At 35.9% G+C, this 18159-nt stretch overlaps 1 protein-coding gene across 2 annotated transcripts; it reads left to right on the forward strand.

The window, feature by feature from the left end:
* Positions 1 to 948: 948 nt before the first annotated feature.
* Positions 949 to 17680, forward strand: LOC105841380 (nose resistant to fluoxetine protein 6). 2 transcript variants are annotated; one of them, XM_062676149.1, is made up of 12 exons: positions 949 to 1109; positions 1622 to 1704; positions 1789 to 1970; positions 4531 to 4682; positions 5049 to 5217; positions 6080 to 6273; positions 7086 to 7233; positions 14208 to 14391; positions 14831 to 14973; positions 16237 to 16346; positions 16912 to 17084; positions 17274 to 17680. In XM_062676149.1, exons 1-11 carry the CDS (start codon positions 994 to 996, stop codon positions 17051 to 17053), a joined length of 1623 nt encoding a protein of 540 aa, XP_062532133.1. In that variant the 5' UTR covers positions 949 to 993; the 3' UTR covers positions 17054 to 17084; positions 17274 to 17680. The 2 variants fall into 2 exon arrangements, with proteins under 2 accessions (XP_062532133.1, XP_012544390.4); XM_012688936.4 differs by lacking the exon at positions 17274 to 17680 and having other exon boundaries at positions 16912 to 17234.
* The last annotated feature ends 479 nt before the right edge of the window (positions 17681 to 18159 follow it).

Raw genomic sequence — 18159 nt, forward strand, 5'->3', positions numbered from 1 at the left:
GACTCACAAGAGGTCCTACCACCAGTAAAGTATTATCTATTGATTTAGTTTTTTTTGAAACAACTACCAAACCATTTCTAGTTATAACTTCACCTACTAATGCCCGAGGTGACGGTCCGTTTCAAAAATGAGATTAAGAAATCTAGTGATAGATATGAGTCGTCTATTATCAAAGGTGGCAATCTGTGCATTTGGACAAATTTTTTTTATTGATATGTCAATTCAGATTGATTTGAATATAATCGTCTCCTTCAAAGAATACGGTTCAAAACCTGCATTAAATAAAGGTTAATAGTTAACCTGTTATTTATCTAAGATGTCGTTCCGAAGAGTTTTGTGACTGCCAATGGAATACAAAGTCAATAATTCGTTTTTCTGATTTACCAATCATTGTCCAAAAGTCAGATTGCCGGCTTTGATACTAGTCGACTCATATATACCTACCGTCTTTAAGTGGAAAACTTTCGACTCTCTGAAATTACTCTATGTAATGTTTCTACTTCAACAATGCAAAAATGGTATCTGGCTATCGCCGATGCGCTTAACTCCAAGTGGGCTGTGAGCGATCTTGGTACTTACACATCATATCTATACACTATATCTCAGGGATTCCCAAACTTATTTTGTCTACTACCCACTTTGAGACTAAATTATTTTTTAGCGCCCCCATTTTTTCAGTCGGTGTCTAAGAGGCCTAGATTAAATTACAAATCGCCTCCCAAGCCTCTACACAACGACCCCATTTTTTTCTGGGTCTCTTACCGCCCCCCTTTAGGCCTGCAGAACCCACAAGGGAGCGTTATCGCCCACTTTGGGAAAGGCTGCAGTATATCTCAATAAAAATATAAACAAAACTCGTTTTCAGAGCATCACTGATACATCTCTATTTTACAGTACCAACCTCTTCACGCGCGTCCCCTTAATGAGTTACAATGGGGAGTTTGCATGCCTGCTTCCTGTCCACCCAGCACAATCGAGAAGCTGTTGGCTGCGATGGTATCACGGAGTCACCTTGGCACATCCGGTATCAATGCTAGCATTGCTATAACTAATGCATGTCAGACTAGTGGGAATCATAAGGAATTCGATGCTCTATTCTATTATTTCGTGTAAGACACATTTAATTAACTAACTTGGGATATTTTGATTGGTATTTACTTTTCGTTAAATGTTATCTTCGTAAATGGAAGGACAATTAAAAGTAAATGTTTATAATCAAATCATAATATGAAAGGTGGGGCCCAGCAATTACGCACATTATAATTTTAGGGGTTTGATTTTTATTACACGATTTTATTCCTTCACCGTGGAAGTCAATCGTGAACATTTGTTTAGTACGTATTACATTAGAAATATTGGTATATACCCGCCTGGTATTCGCACACCGGTGTATCGCTCGATATGAATGTACCGGACGTCTTAGCCTTTAAGCCACGACGACGACAGCGATACATCATCCTTAGGCTAAAAACAACGTAGAAGCTTATTGCAACACCATCACTGTTCCATATTTTTTCTAATACACAATACTCCGCTTTTGCGACAACAACACAAAATTAACATTTATGTGAAACAATTTCACAAAAATAACCTAAATAATAACTAAAGTATTTAATTTTAGATGTACAGTGGGATTGTTAGCAGTCATTTGCCTAGTATGCACTTTTGTGTCTTGTTCCAAACAACTCAATGTTAATACAACAAGTAAGTCATCATGCGTCATTCATTATAAATATAATTCTAGTTTTGTTAATACCAATATGACATTAATTAACATTTTAATTCCAGTAACACAAGTGATAAAGGCGTTTTGTATGAAAGAAAATGCCTCTAACCTGTTTAAGATGAGAAGAGATGGCTTGGAAGCTATTTATGGAGTCAAATGGTTGACAATGTGTTTGATAGCTGTTGATCATCTGATAAGTATTGTTAATTCTGGTCCTATCAGCGATGGATATACTTCAGATCGAGTAAGATTTAGTTATATTATTATACTAGCTGACAAGGTAGACTTCGTAGTGCCTCAATCGATAAATAAAAGACCTAAACTTTTGTATACAATAAACTTAAAACAAACAAAAGGAATCCGTCCATTCATTTATCTACCTTTTAAACCTTCTCTGGACTTGCACAAATAATTTAAGACCAAAATTAGCCAAATCGGTCCAGCCGTTCTCGAGTTTTAGCGAGACTAACGAACAGCAATTCATTTATATATATATATAATATATAGATTATAATAATGCTGCATGCAGACGGTACGGCATATGTTCGTTTAAAATTGAGGCGACTGCCTTATGTCATTAGGTCGTTAATGTGCTATCTCGTAATACCACAGCAGCACGTGAGCCGTGAGATTGTGTGAATGTCTAGATGGATATCTAGATCAGATTTTCTCAAACTTTTTAGTCGCAGCACACTTTCGACGATTTCAAAAGTTGACGGCACACAAAGAACAAAAGATCAAGGGGTGAAGATTGAAGGTGGAAGCAATATTTCGCTACGCGATATTTATCTTTGTGATTAAAGGTCAATTTTATTTGGTTTTTAATTGAACTACAATTATGTTTACCCCATTCAAAAAGCTGAATAAATTGTTTGTCAAGATATTTTTTCGAAATTTTAAACTTTAATGACTCCCGTGTAGAGTTGCAAAAATGTCGCTTAGAAGTGTAGCCACAACTTGTGTCATTCGCACGACAAATTTGAATAGATTTGACACAAATAATGCAAATCAAAATAATTTATACAATAGCGTTTTATTCGGTTTTTGCGAGTCGATGAAATAATTAAAACTGCTTATACGGTATTATCTCGCATTTTTTAAATGTTATTATAAAAAGCAACGTTTTTTGATTAGACGATAATAAGCGTAATTACTCAAATGTGACCGTGACCGTCAGTCGTCCGTGACCATCAAAACTGCAACGCTGATGGAAATAACACAACTCTACAAAAAAAAATCGTTCTTTGTCCTAACGTTTATACTAGGTTTCTCCGGTTAATTATTCACAAAAACGAAAATAAAATACCTTTCTTTGGTATAAAGTTTGCTTTTGTGATAGTTATTTATTTGAAGTCGTCGTGGCCTAAAGGATAAGACGTCCGGTGCATTCGTATCGAGCGATGCACTGGTGTTCGAATCTCGCAGGCGGGTACCAATTTTTCTAATGAAATACGTACTCAACAAATGTTCACGATTGACTTCCACGGTGAAGGAATAACATCGTGCAATAAAAATCAAACCCGCAAAATTATAATTTGCGTAATTACTGGTGGTAGGACCTCTTGTGAGTCCGCACGGGTAGGTACCACCGCCACGCCTATTTCTGCCGTGAAGCAGTAATGCGTTTCTGTTTGAAGGGTGGGGCAGCCGTTGTGACTATACTGAGACCTTAGAACTATATCTCAAGGTGTGTGGCGCATTTACGTTGTAGATGTCTATGGGCTCCAGTAACCACTTAACACCAGGTGGGCTGTGAGCTCGTCCACACATCTAAGCAAAAAAAAAATTAAAAAAATATAGTAATAATACTCATTTTCAATTTTTTTATAAATTTTAATTAATTTTAATACTTTCAAAAAAACCGCGCTATGAGAGTGGCGTGTTTACGTTTACACAGTGCCACTAGATGACACCCGAGTCATAAACAACGATCAGGTGTTTTGTACAAGCCCAGAAAAACTTATAATGTCACGAAAGTGTAAATACGATGCTGATGCATTTTGTTTCATATGTGGTCAATTTATTAAAGTTCAAAAGCAAACTGTTTCATGCCATGTATTTTTTTTCGTCTATTTACTATATAAAATATCGAAATTTTATGCTTTGCAATCAAAGTCAAATTTGGTGTTAACCCGTGTAATGTAACGGCAATAAAAAAAGAAGAAAATTTAAAAATAACATAGAAAATACGCGTCAGAAAAAACGAAGTTTTTAAAAAAAAAGCGGCAATTAATTTTAAATTTATCAAGAGGTGAAAGGCTATTTGGTTTTATTAACTGTTTTGCAAGTTTACCGGAGCATTTAATGTTTAAAATTTGAAAAAAAAAATTGTAACAGAAAAACTTCTTTAGCTATTTAAATGGGGTAAACATAATGGAAGTTCAATTTAAAAAATCAAATTGTTGATACTACGAGTAATACCAAATAAAACTGACCTTTAATTACAAAGATAAATGTCATGATGATGATGATGATGAATTTAAAAAATCAAATTGTTGATACTACGAGTAATACCAAATAAAACTGACCTTTAATTACAAAGATAAATGTCGCGTATTAAATGAGATGTTGCTTAAACTATAATACCCTTTCACCGCCCCACATACACAATAGTTAATATATTTTTTTTTATTGCCCTTGTAGGCAGACGAGCATACGGCCCACCTGATGGTGAGTGGTTACCGTCGCTCATGGACTTCAGCAATGCCAGGGGCAGAGCCAAGCCGCTGCCTACCGCTAATAAGTGAAGATTAGATGCCGATAGAGACATGTAAAACTGATATTGGCTTTTGTGTTGTTTTCAGGTGGTCCGATCGTTTTTCGGGCTTTTCCTTGTCCACAACGATCTATTTGTGGATACGTTTTTCTTTTTATCTGGACTCCTCACGTTTTCGGCTTTTACAACCTACGAAAAATTACCGAATCCGTTCTTGATAATCTTCAAAAGATACATCAGGTATTTCTTAAGAGCAATAGAAAGTAAATCTTATTACAGTAATTTTTTTTTTTTTGCAAAGCCAAATAATGTTAGGAAATATAGCAAATTTGCAATTATATCCTATTTTATAATGGATGTACTGTATAATTATTATCAAAGTGTAATCTGGAAAGTAAAATTTTTTATTGAAAAATACAAATATAGAAATTTCTACAACGCTTTCCATATTTCAAGTTCTTTCTTAAATTCAATTGACAGTAATCGGAACGCTACTTTTCTTAGCGAAAAGATCAGACATTAAAAAGGACAAATATATCGGTACTGGAATATTATTGTAACAAAAAATGGCTTATCCGGCTAAAACAAAATTTACCCTATTTACAGACTTATAGTGGCACTTGCAGTGGTAATATTCTATGTTTGCGCGGTACATACTTACACAGGAAACGGCCCTCTGTGGAACAAATTAGTCGATCTAGAAATAGAACTCTGTAGGAAGAACTGGTGGCTTAATTTGCTGATGATCAACAATTACGTCGACACTGAAAACATGGTGAAAACTCTTAAGCGTTTTGTCATATATTCATTTAACCGGTGAAGGAATTGGGAGAAGGGCAGGATAATGATGATTGTTCTAAACATAAAGAGCAGACGGTTAGCGTGGTATGGACATGTGATGCGTAGAGAGAAGATGCATGTGACTAGGAGATGTATGGAAATGGTAGTGCAAGGTAGAGGGGGAAGAAGTCGACCGAAGAAGACATAGATGGAATGTGTGAATGACGATATGAGAGAGAGAGGACTGAGTGTTGAGCTGACTGCTGATAGAAGAGAATGGAAGAGAAAAATTATCTGTGCCGACCTCACCTAGTGGGATAAGGTGAAGAAAAAGAAGATTGTTCTAAATATAAAGATAATTTTAAAACTTTGACTTTAAGTACATTCTGACTTTCGCTTTTTGTGAATGATATTTTCTTACTGTTAAAAGTAAATATATTTTCCCAAATTCACGGCAAAGGGAATTCGTCGTTGATTACTTAATAAAGAAACTTGAAATCGTAATATGTTAAATATATGAATATATAGTAGAATTTGAAGTTGTCGTGACCTAAATGATAAGAATAAAAATTAGACTTCACGTAATTACTTATACAATTGCGACATACACCTCAAGTCTCAAAGTGAGTGGCGGCATTCACGTTGTGATGTCTATATCTTCCGATAACTATTTGACCACAGGTGAGCACCGTTCACTCAGCTAAAAAAAATCCGAAATTTATAATGGTTTTCGCTATTGTTCCATATTCATTCGTTCTTCTTTAATCCATAATATAGAAGATAATTCTAGTTTGACACCGTTGAAATACTAACCATAATTTGTAGATTATAAACATGACGATTAATAAAATTTTCAGTGCTTAATAATATCTTGGTATATACCCTGCGACTTCCACTTCTTCGTGATCACCGTATTCTGGTTCTCTATATACAAAAAGTATCCAAAAGCAGGTCTCATAGCTGCTAGCGTCATGTTTATGATCGCACTTTCGCTACCAGGGATCATTACCTACTTGTACCGGTTGTCTGCAGTCCAGATTTTCACTATTGAGTAAGTTTGGTTCTTATTTTATTAGTTCGTAATCGATTTAATACAAACCGATGACTCCGTGATCGCGACAACTGTAACGTAGGAAACGTTGGACATAATATGCGATTTAATGCAACTTCATGTGACCACGAAAACTGTATACAGGAAACGTTGGACATAATAGAATGAGCACACCGCAGGTATGATTCTACTAGGAGCATATGGGTATATCAACCGGATCATAGATCGAAGTCAAGTGTGTCTCTCATCAAGTGAATCTCGGTGATGACGGCCAAATATGAATTAGTAACACAAAGTGTTTTATTTTGGACGCAATGTACACAATACATTACAGTATACAGTACAATACAGTTGTCAGCCGATGCACGGGCTTACAATCTTGTAGCGACTCATTTACCCGCCATTGGATTGCACTTGGGCAGCCGCCTTACAATTTCGGCAAATTGCTGTGTTCTTAGGTCAATCACCCGCTATTGTTGTTGTTCGGAACAATTAATAAAACAATATCCTAAAGTCTCATGGGAACGTGGAGGAAGAAAAGGAAAGAAAGGAGGAGACTATTGGATTTGCGTAATGAAATATAGGCTTACTAAATGACAATTATTTAGTTAGAAACATTAGAGTGGTAATGTTCTTTAATACTTACGCAATACTTATTAGGTACTACAAACTAAATATTAACGGAATCGTAAACAATAAAAGGCTTTCATGAAGCTCATACCTGATAACGAGTGGGCTTTTCGATTTCAGGAAGTTTATTGAAGCTGTTTGAGCGAATGAAAATGTGTATGTAAAAAGAAAAGAATTTTCAGATTTCTCGTGAATCCTCGTGGTAGTCACGATTTGCATGTACTGTACATTAAAAGTCATGCCCGTTACGCGACATATCTCGTCGGCGTACTTTTTGGATTCATCTTTGCGAAATATAAGGCCGAAGGGAAACTGAATACTGTGTCGAAGGTACGTCTTTAGTAATTAAATATATATCTTATCTTTATTTTAGACGGGTACAGCGAGTATAGGCTCTTTGCGATATCTCCTTTGCATTGGAATATTGACTTTCATTTATCAGGTCTTAAGATGTGATTGCTTCTCGGCCGAATAATCTCGGACGATTGTACCACAATACACTAGTGCTAGAGTCGAGAATTAGAAATGTGTGTAGGACTATAGGTAGAAAGTTTTTGCTCCAAGAAAGTACATGAGCAATTTATTTCGAGGACAATTAAAATTTCTATTACAGTATCCGGCGATAAATATTTCAAATCGACGTCTCTGTCGCACGATACACTAACAGCTCTGTTTCTATTATAGCCGCACCTTAAACTCTCGACCGACACATAGGCAGCGTGCGTAGTCGGAGTGGTGGAGCTCGATGGGGTTTAGTCGAAAATCTTCTGGGCAGCACTAAAACCGCCATGTTTTGTGGCCAGATGACGTCACAGTGGCACGAATTTTTTGTTGACGTTTCATTTCCATAGGATTCCTACTTCAGTGGTCGGTAGTCGGTTTTGCGGGGCGGATCCTGCGTGGTAGACGCCGCGCAGCGCCTCGCGCGCCTTTCTCAATGCGTAGTCTCCCGGTAGGAATTGGAAGAAGAGGAGGAGTTTGGTCTTCCTCTTCTCCCTCTTCTTCTCTGGAGGCGCCGGAGTCCGACATAACCCGGTCTATTACCCCTCTCGACCGGGTATCCGTAAAGGGATTCCCCAGCGTTAAAAAAAAAAAAAAAAAAGTAGCGTGTGATAGCTTATGCCTATGTATAGGTATAGATATATAACACAAATAATGTTAGTAAATTAAGTAATAATATATTTATAAATAATTGCAGTAAATACAAATTTAAATTAAAGCCAACGTTCGAGCGATGACAAACAAGTATGACGCATAGTTGTTTGTCACCGCCTACAAAAGCCCCTGCGCCGACCAATCTCGATTCATTCTCGGTTGAGACGTCGGGCGGTGCGGAGCTCTCTCTCTGGCTTGATACTGTGTATAAGTGTGGACATTGTGAATTAAAAGATAAGTATAATTATTACGTTATTAAATAAATATTATTATGTATGTAAAATGTTTCTATTTGCCATTTATCATAAATAAATGAATATACAATGATTATTACATAATGGTATTATTATTACTCAATAGATAGATGTTCCTGATGAAGTAACTGTTTTGAACTATGCTTCAATATGCAATTCAACAAATATATAGTGTAGAATTACTAAATTGCTAATTCTTAGGTTGTTGTTAGATAAAATTGCTATTATCAGAAGTGGGATTCGATAATCCTAGCTTGTTGATTAATATTTTTCTTTTAAAACTCCAGATGGATTTACCTATCTTACAAGAGCTTCTGAAGGCCATCAAAGACGCAGTTTCCGGTTCCCGCCAGAACGACAGCGAGGTCGCCCTGCCCGTATTTGATCCTGCTAAAAGTGACCTTGGTGCTGAATCATGGTGCAACAATATTGAAACCCTCTCCAAAGAGTTTGGATGGAGTAACATCGCAACAGTCGCCAAAGCTGGTAAGGCCCTTAAGGGATCCGCCTTATTGTGGTTTGAAACATGGGACCCGCCTGAGGGTCGTTCGTGGGACAATTTACGTTTAGAGCTGGTAGCTTTATACCCTGAGAAAAAGAATCTAGCAGAAAAACTTCATAAGGCAGTGCTATACACGTCGGAAACTGCAGATTCTTATTGCGAGTACGCAAGGGAAAAAATTAGGTTACTAAAGAATACAAAAATTACATTTACGGAATTACAATTGATTGAATTAGTCTGTGGTAGTATATGCGATGTTAATGTAAAAATGGCTTCGTTTAACAGCAATGTTAAAACTACTTCAGAATTAATTGCCCTATTTACTTCTTACGCGAAAACAAAAAAAAGGCCAATAGATAGTAAAGACTCTTACAATGCGCAACCCTCTAAGCGCTTTAAGACTGATTCTAAACCCGATGACACAAGGTGTTTTAACTGTGGTAAAATCGGTCACACCAGACAACAATGTTACAGTAAAAAAAGTACCCAAGATAATAAACCTAATTCAGAACAAGGATCAAATAATGAAAAAAGAAAATTTTGTACTTATTGCAAAAAACCCGGGCATTTAGATTCTTACTGTAGATATAAACCCAAAACGGACCCTTCTAAAATTGATAACGAAGTAAATTTTTTAGACAAAGCGAATTAGTTTTAACACCAGTACATATTAATAATATCTTAATTCAGTCACTTATTGATACAGGATCAAGCTGTAGTATAATCAAACAATCTATAGCAGAACATCTTGGCGTCCACTTTAACCCATGTTATTTATCTCTTTGCGGGATAGGCAAAGGTACCTTGAAAGTATTTGCCAAAATTACAGTTCCTGTTAAATTTGATGAATTGTGTATCGAACTAGATATTTTTGTCATTACGGATACCGATTTTGAATACGGTCTGTTGATTGGCAGAAATGCTATCCAACATCCCGACATTGCATTAGTGACCGACTATTTAGGTTCTCGATTAGTGCGAAAAAGTATTACGAAATCTAGTTATAACGTAAATTTGATACAAAACGTTAACGTTAATAGTATAATGGAACTCTCAGGTGCGATAAACAGTCTAGATCATCAGCTGCAGGATAGGATAAGGGCTATTTTTCAAAAATACCCCTCTGTTTTGGACAATATTGGTCATGTAAAGACTGGTGAACTTGAAATAAAATTAAAAAGAGATGAGGTAATCTATTACAGGCCATACCGATTAGCCCCGATAGAAAGAGAGAAGGTTAAAGAATTAGTGGAAGATTTATTGAATAAAAAAATAATCAAAGAAAGTAATTCATCTTTCGCTAGTCCCATGATTTTAGTTAAAAAAAAAGATGGAAGCGATAGAATGTGCATTGATTATAGTGCGTTAAATAAGATAATAGAAAAGGATCGATATCCTCTCCCGCTCATTGAAGATCAAATAGATAAATTGGGAAATTCAACGTATTATATATCCATAGATATGAAAAATGGCTTTTATCAAATCCCTATTTCCAGTAACTCTACTAAATACACCGCCTTTGTAACACCAGACGGACATTACGAATTTACGAAAATGCCTTTTGGAATTTGTAATGGCCCGTCGGTGTTTCAAAGAGCTATCACTAAGGCAGTAGGCCATTTACCATTTATTTTGGTGTATATTGATGACATTTTGATCCCGTTTAATACAATTGAAGAAGGTTTATCTTATTTGGAACAAACAATTTCGGCACTTAGCTCTTGTGGCTTTACAGTTAATCTTAAGAAATGCAAATTCTTCCTAGATAGCATCGAGTATTTGGGGAGACAAATATCTCGCGAAGGTGTTAGGCCGGGTGAATCTAAAACCAATGCTTTAGCAAATTCACCAACACCCTCTAATGTTAAACAAGTCCGACAATTTATGGGCTTATGTAGTTATTTTAGGAAATTTATACCCGATTTTGCCTCGAAGACAGCTTGTATAACAAAATTGACTAGAAACAACGAAAAATGGGAATGGGGCATTGAACAAGATAGAGCACGAAAGTATGTAATCGATCGTCTTACCTCCAAACCTCTTTTGACAATATTTGACCCTCAGCGTCCAACAGAGTTACACACCGATGCTAGTGCTATAGGTTATGGAGCAATATTATTACAAAAGTCAGACAACGTGAATAAGGTGGTCGCTTATTATAGTAAACGGACAAGTCCAGCAGAATCCAAGTACTGCTCTTATGACCTAGAAACACTTGCCATTTTTAATGCATTAAAACACTTTCGAGTATACCTTCTTGGCATTAAATTTACAATAATTACGGATTGCAATGCAATAAAATCAACCATGACGAAAAAAGATTTGTCACCTAGGGTAGCACGTTGGTGGACCTTTATGCAGGATTTTCAGTTTGATATCCAGTATAAAAAAGGTAAATTCATCAGTCATGTTGATTTTCTAAGTCGCAATCCTGTTTCCGCTCCTTCAGAACGGCAGCATTATTTTAAAGTTAATCTTATTGAAGCCGATAATATAAGTCCCGAGTCTTGGTTAAAAATCTCGCAAACAAATGACCCCGAAACCCAGACCCTAATGTCGCAATTGCAAGCCGGTAACTTAGACACTAACCAATATGTAATTAAAAATAATTTATTGCATTATAAAACTAGTCCTGATGCTGAGCCGAGGTTGTTTGTGCCGAAGGGATGTAGATTAAAAATCTTAAAACTATTTCATGATGAATTGTCATGTGGGGTTCGATAAAGTTTTACATAAAATCCGACAATATTTTTGGTTCCCAGGGATAACATCTTTTATCAAAAAATATATTAACCATTGTCTTACTTGCGTTAAGAAAAAGGGATTCTCTGGTCCTAAACAAGGGTTATTACATCCGATCGATAAAGTTGCTGTACCATTCCATACCATACATTTAGATTGCACAGGGCCTTTTCCAACAACCACGGAAGGCTTTAAGCACATACTATTATTAGTTGATGGTTTCACAAAATTTTGTCTCTTAAAACCCCTTAAAACACTAAGTGCGGGAGAATTAATACCAATTATCCGAGAAACTGTTACACTATTTGGTACACCATCATTGGTAATAACTGATCGTGGTACGAATTTTAGCTCTAATCAAATCAAAGACCTTTTTAGAGAACTGAATATCGAACACCACATGATAGCTACTGGTACACCTCGAGGCAATGGTCAGGTTGAGCGTTATGTGGCTACTGTAGTCAATATGTTAAACACTATGTGCGAGGAGCCGTCAGAGTGGCCGAACGTATTGCCAAAAGTACAGCAGTCAATTAACACGACAGTACAAAAATCGACTGGTTTCACCCCCTTACGTTTACTAACCGGTATAGAAGCAAATATACCTATAGTACAATCTCATCTAAACGGAATTATTAATGATGAGGATTTACACCCCAATATTGACGTCCAAGCTGATCGTGAAATAGCCAAACAGAGACTACAAAAAATAGCAGAAACATTTAAACAACGATTTGATCATGTTAGGCGGAATAATAAACAATACAATATAGGTGATTTGGTCTATGTCAGCCAAGATCATAGGCGTAATGATAAATTAAGATCTAGATTTAAGGGCCCTTACGAAATTCAGTCTATCCTTCCAAATGATCGCTATACTCTGAAAGGCAACGGTAATGTTAGGAATATAGTTGTCGCTAAGGAAAAATTACGGTTTTGGCCAGGAGAATGGGTTGATGATAATTTGTGATTTCTTAGATTTCAAGATTATAATTGTTTGATGATTATATTTATTTTTCTATATAATGTTTTGTATTTAAATTAGTTTTTTTTTAGGAACATGGGTTACCTACATAAAATGTTACTAAAAATATATACATGGTACAAAAAGAAATTGAGAAACTCACGTCATATTGTGAATAAGTAAAAATATTTGGCTTTAAATTTTATCTGTCTGAGTACCGCTGGTCGGCCTACTATTTGGTGTCAATTATCTCACAGGCAGCGGGTGAATGTGATTGACATGTCTATGTAGTTGGCATTACTCAATAATTTTTCAATCCGAGTACCGCTGGTCGGCCTTCTATTTGGTGTCAATTATCTCACAGGCAGCGGGTGAATGTGATTGACATGTCTATGTAGTTGGCATTACTCAATAATTTTTCAATCCGAGTACCGCTGGTCGGCCTTCTATTTGGTGTCAATTATCTCACAAGCAGCGGGTGAATGTGATTGACATGTCTATGTAGTTGGCATTACTCGAAGAGAGTACCGCTGGTCGGCCTTCTATTTGGTGTCGATTATCTCACAAGCAGCGGGTGAATGTGATCGACATGTCTATGTAGTTGGCAAGAATACTCTGTTACTTATTTAAAGGGGACCATCGTGTCTATGCAAATGGTTGATGAGACTTGTTTGAAATGTTTTGACTACTTTCTTTTTTTTTCTGTGCCATGTATATTATGTTGATTAATGAATCGAATATACCTACTCATATATTATAAATAAAATAGTAACACAATACTTCGAGGACGAAGTACTGTCAGTATGGCCGTGATAGCTTATGCCTATGTATAGGTATAGATATATAACACAAATAATGTTAGTAAATTAAGTAATAATATATTTATAAATAATTGCAGTAAATACAAATTTAAATTAAAGCCAACGTTCGAGCGATGACAAACAAGTATGACGCATAGTTGTTTGTCACCGCCTACAAAAGCCCCTGCGCCGACCAATCTCGATTCATTCTCGGTTGAGACGTCGGGCGGTGCGGAGCTCTCTCTCTGGCTTGATACTGTGTATAAGTGTGGACATTGTGAATTAAAAGATAAGTATAATTATTACGTTATTAAATAAATATTATTATGTATGTAAAATGTTTCTATTTGCCATTTATCATAAATAAATGAATATACAATGATTATTACATAATGGTATTATTATTACTCAATAGATAGATGTTCCTGATGAAGTAACTGTTTTGAACTATGCTTCAATATGCAATTCAACAAATATATAGTGTAGAATTACTAAATTGCTAATTCTTAGGTTGTTGTTAGATAAAATTGCTATTACGTGCGTAAGAAATAGCGCTCTACGAAATCAAAATTAGCCAATTGTCTCTTTCTAAAGGCCAAAATGCAATATGTCCTAACGTCGGGTGCTGTATTAAAAGTATGACTGTTTCGCAGCAGAATTAGGCAGAGTAATAATAGTCTCTTACCATGCAGGATAGTACCTTCGACAAAACCACTAAATCAGTTGAAAGCTGTACAACTGTTTTATTGTTACAAATGTTTTATTTATTACTTAGATGGGTGGGATGGCTTACAGCCCACCTGATGTTAAGTGGTTACTGGAGCGTCTAAATAATTCACCACAAATTACCTTATTTTTTAGTTTTATATCACCTTTCTATTTTCCAGAAATGGACCGTCCTGTTTGCAATTATAGCGTCAACTTTGATGCTGGCGGTTTTAGTGTACGGTGGCACATTTATATGGCGCGAATACTGGCCGTTAGAGAGCGCAATATATGCCGCACTGAACAGACCGGCCTGGGCATTCGGAATGGGACTGCTCATCATGTGCTGCGCGTTTGGACAGCTGCGTTAGTATTCAAACAAAAATGAATCTAAAAACTATGAACTGCACACTGTACTGGTGGTAGGACCTCTTGTGAGTCCGCGCGGGTAGGTACCACCGACCCGCCTATTGCTGCCATGAAGCAGTAATGCGTTTCGGTTTGAAGGGTGGGGCAGCCGTTGTAACTATACTTGAGACCTTAGAGCTTATATCTCAAGGTGGGTGGCGCATTTACGTTGTACATGTCTATGGGCTCCGGTAACCACTTAACACCAGGTGGGCTGTGTGCTCGTCCACCCATATAAGCTATAAAAAAAAGTGAAATTAGAAATTCTATTGAACCGATCGATGATTCTAATAAGTAATCATGTGAAATGATGCGAATATTTCCGAATTTAAATCATGGAGCGTTTTGTCTCAACCTAACATTTCCTTGTCTAATACACTTAAATTTTAATTTCTAGCCTTAATTAACGGTATCCTTACATGGTACCCATGGGTCCCCGTGAGTCGACTGACGTACGGAATTTACTTTACCCACACCATCATAATCGCACGAAACGTCTTCATCACGAGGAACCTGCAACATAACGATTATTTTAAAATTGTAAGTATTGTGTTTATAAAGCATTGGCTCATGGCTAATATCAATATAAGGGGAAAAGGTGCGTAGGAAATATTTTATCTCGTGAATTTTTACACGGCAAAAGAAAACCAGAAACAGCATCGATATTTTATTAAGACCTATAAGCGGCATTTCGAGTCGCACCCGTAACGATATTCTGCTAATGTCCACTGCGAGGCAGACATACGTTTCAGGAGTAGGTCAGTTGGTATGCACTAAAATTATTACTTCGAGCGCATATCTCAATGTGGGTGGCGGCATCAAGAAATTTGTGAGGCCATTCACTGATCGAGTGCTACACACAAAATGTAGGAAGCAAAATTTACCAAATTATAATGATCAATTGCAATTCCTAACAAAAAAGATTAGGTAGTACGAAAACATCGTACTATTACTCTCGAATTTTTAAGATTACTTACAGCACTGGACTGTTTCCTGAGTCTAAATTTATTTAGAATTTAGCTTATTGAACTACTTCCTTTCAATACTTAGGGTCTGACCACAGCCGAAATCTTCGTTCATCTCACAATCTTCTTCTTCGCTGTCCTCCACATAGTTCTGACTTTTTACATTCTTCATTCACTATTCAGTCTGTTCTTCTATGGAATGCGCTCCCACTCAAAATAAGGTCGGCCACTACACGTGAAGCGTTTAAGACGAAGGTTCGAGAACTGTTTTTCAGAGAGTTAGCAGAGTCATCTAATTGATAATATTTGTTTATATATGTTTTTATATGTATATATTTATGATATGTATATGTATTTATTTAAGTATGAATATTTGTATCTATAAATATTATGTATTTTATATATACACATATGTTTAAGTAATATCACCTTCACACTACACCTACCAAGGTTCATCTCTGCACTCCCCTAAGGTATACTGTTGGAGAATGCCTATGGCATTAAGTCCGCCTTTATACTTTCTAATATATGAAGTTATAAATAAATAAAAATAAATAAATTGGTAGCGTATAATGCGCTATTGCAGTTACAGAGGGAATTCTAGATGCTTAAACCTCGATGAGTGTATGTATTTTCTATATAGACTTCGAAACTGCCGAACCGATTTTCATGATATTATATTTAAGAAATCTTCAGATTGGCCTAACGGGCATCTTGTGAAGTTCGGTAGCGATGGGATTAAATTCGAATAAAAGATTGGCCCGCTGTACATTTTCTGGAGATAAATCTATAAAAAAACAATGGCAATTGATTTACTGTGTGTTCATTTTCATTTCAGCTCGTTGATGGAACTGGTACAATATTTTGGTCATGCATATTCGCTCTGCTGCTTTGGTTGTTGGCTGAAGCGCCAATTAATAAGCTAATCGACATTTGCTTGAGATCACTGTGAGTAATTAAGTAAAAACTCTAATATCGTAATTATTTTATGAAGACTTTAAAACTTATCTATAAAATTACTGGGAGAAATGAAAGCTACGTATTTAGGTTTACGTCGTAGAACAAAAATTATTCACTGAATATTTAAATTAAATTAAAATGATGACTTTCACATTGCGATATTTATAGTGTAAAAGTAGCGTCAAAAAGTTGAATCGTTTTAACGTCATTTTCAAGATAAGTTTCTGTCTATAAGTTTCAAATATCAAGACATAATTTTAAAGTAGGCTTTAAAGGTTTTAAAGGTTAAGTATACCTATGACGTCACATCGAAACGCTGCTTCGCTACAGGACACGACATAGCCCCCTTTGTCGTGGCTGCAACTAATGGCAAATTCTGCTTGTTAGGAATAAATACATTAAAAATCGCATTTTTATCCACATCGTTAAATCAATGCTAACTTCGAAAATTGTGAACGGGTACAAATTATTATACCTAATCTATTTTTTGTCGAACCTCTCAAGATGAAATAAATGTAACAATGTTTCATGCTATTTCCATCCACAATTTCAGAATTCGGAAGGGGGAAAAAAGAGCTCAAGAAGTTTCTGAAGGAAACGGAAATTCTCAAAAGAACTTCAAATCGATCGACCGTGATAATTTCGCCAAGGAGGAAAATCTTTCTACAAATATTCAACTAGAATCTAAAATGTAAATAAGTGTATCCAGCGGAGCCCCTATATTTGGTGTGTTACTACAAAAATTGTTTAAAAAATAAAATAAAATAAGTCATATTTTAAAAGCAGTTGAACTAAAACTTGTAATCTGTATTTATTATTACCCTGATAATCCTAATCAGGATATTCGACCAGAATAATAAATGTATTGCATTGTCATCGGCTTTTTATAGGTGTGCATAATATATTATTTTCCAGATACTCAAAAGTGACGAAGCTGGTGAAAATTATGATGAAAGATTCCATATTATGGATAAATAGATGTGAAAGGCTTAACAAGGTAGCGAGTTCATTAAGTATTTCAAAATCCCACCTTTATTTTTAATTTCATTTCTTAATTTTATGTTAGTTTACGAATGCCGCATGTCAGTATTAATATAATTATCAGTATAGACTTTTGTGAACGTTATATGATAGGAAAATGTTTTAAATGCGACAAGTAACTATTTATAATGGCTTTTTTCTCACTTAGATATATGCATATTAAAATAGTAAATTTGACTTAGCCTTCACAAATGATTCAGAAATCTGACAAGCAGTACGCTGCGACTTGACTTTGTCCACAAGGTATTTACTGCCCACTTCATACATAGCCAATCATACCAACAGATTTAAATCATGTTCACTCATATTTTAAACGACTTCACGTTACAAAGAAATTTTCAAATTAGGGGGCGTGACGCGTGTTTTTGTTTATTTTTATTGAGAACACTGCCATCTATCTTGTCAAGTAAGCTTCATTATCTAAGTTGACAACAAATCTTAGTTCAGTAACTTTTCCATAGATGTCAATGTTTAAAATTTCGGTGACATGACTACAAGTCGATGAAATGCTTAAATTGATTTTTGTAAACGAGCATTGCAGTACAATAACTTAATAGAAGATGCCAAGAAGAATGAAAAGCTATAGCTAGCTTTTTTTTTTTATGCTTCGATGGGTGGACGAGCTCACAGCCCACCTGATGTTAAGTGGTTACTGGAGCCCATAGACATTCACAACATAAATGCGCCACCCATCATGAGATATAAGTTCTAAGGTCTCAAGTATAGTTACAACGGCTACCCCACCCTTCAAACCGAAACG

The sequence above is a fragment of the Bombyx mori genome, chromosome 25 (assembly GCF_030269925.1).
Source record: "Bombyx mori chromosome 25, ASM3026992v2".
NCBI classification, from domain to species: Eukaryota; Metazoa; Arthropoda; class Insecta; order Lepidoptera; family Bombycidae; genus Bombyx; species Bombyx mori.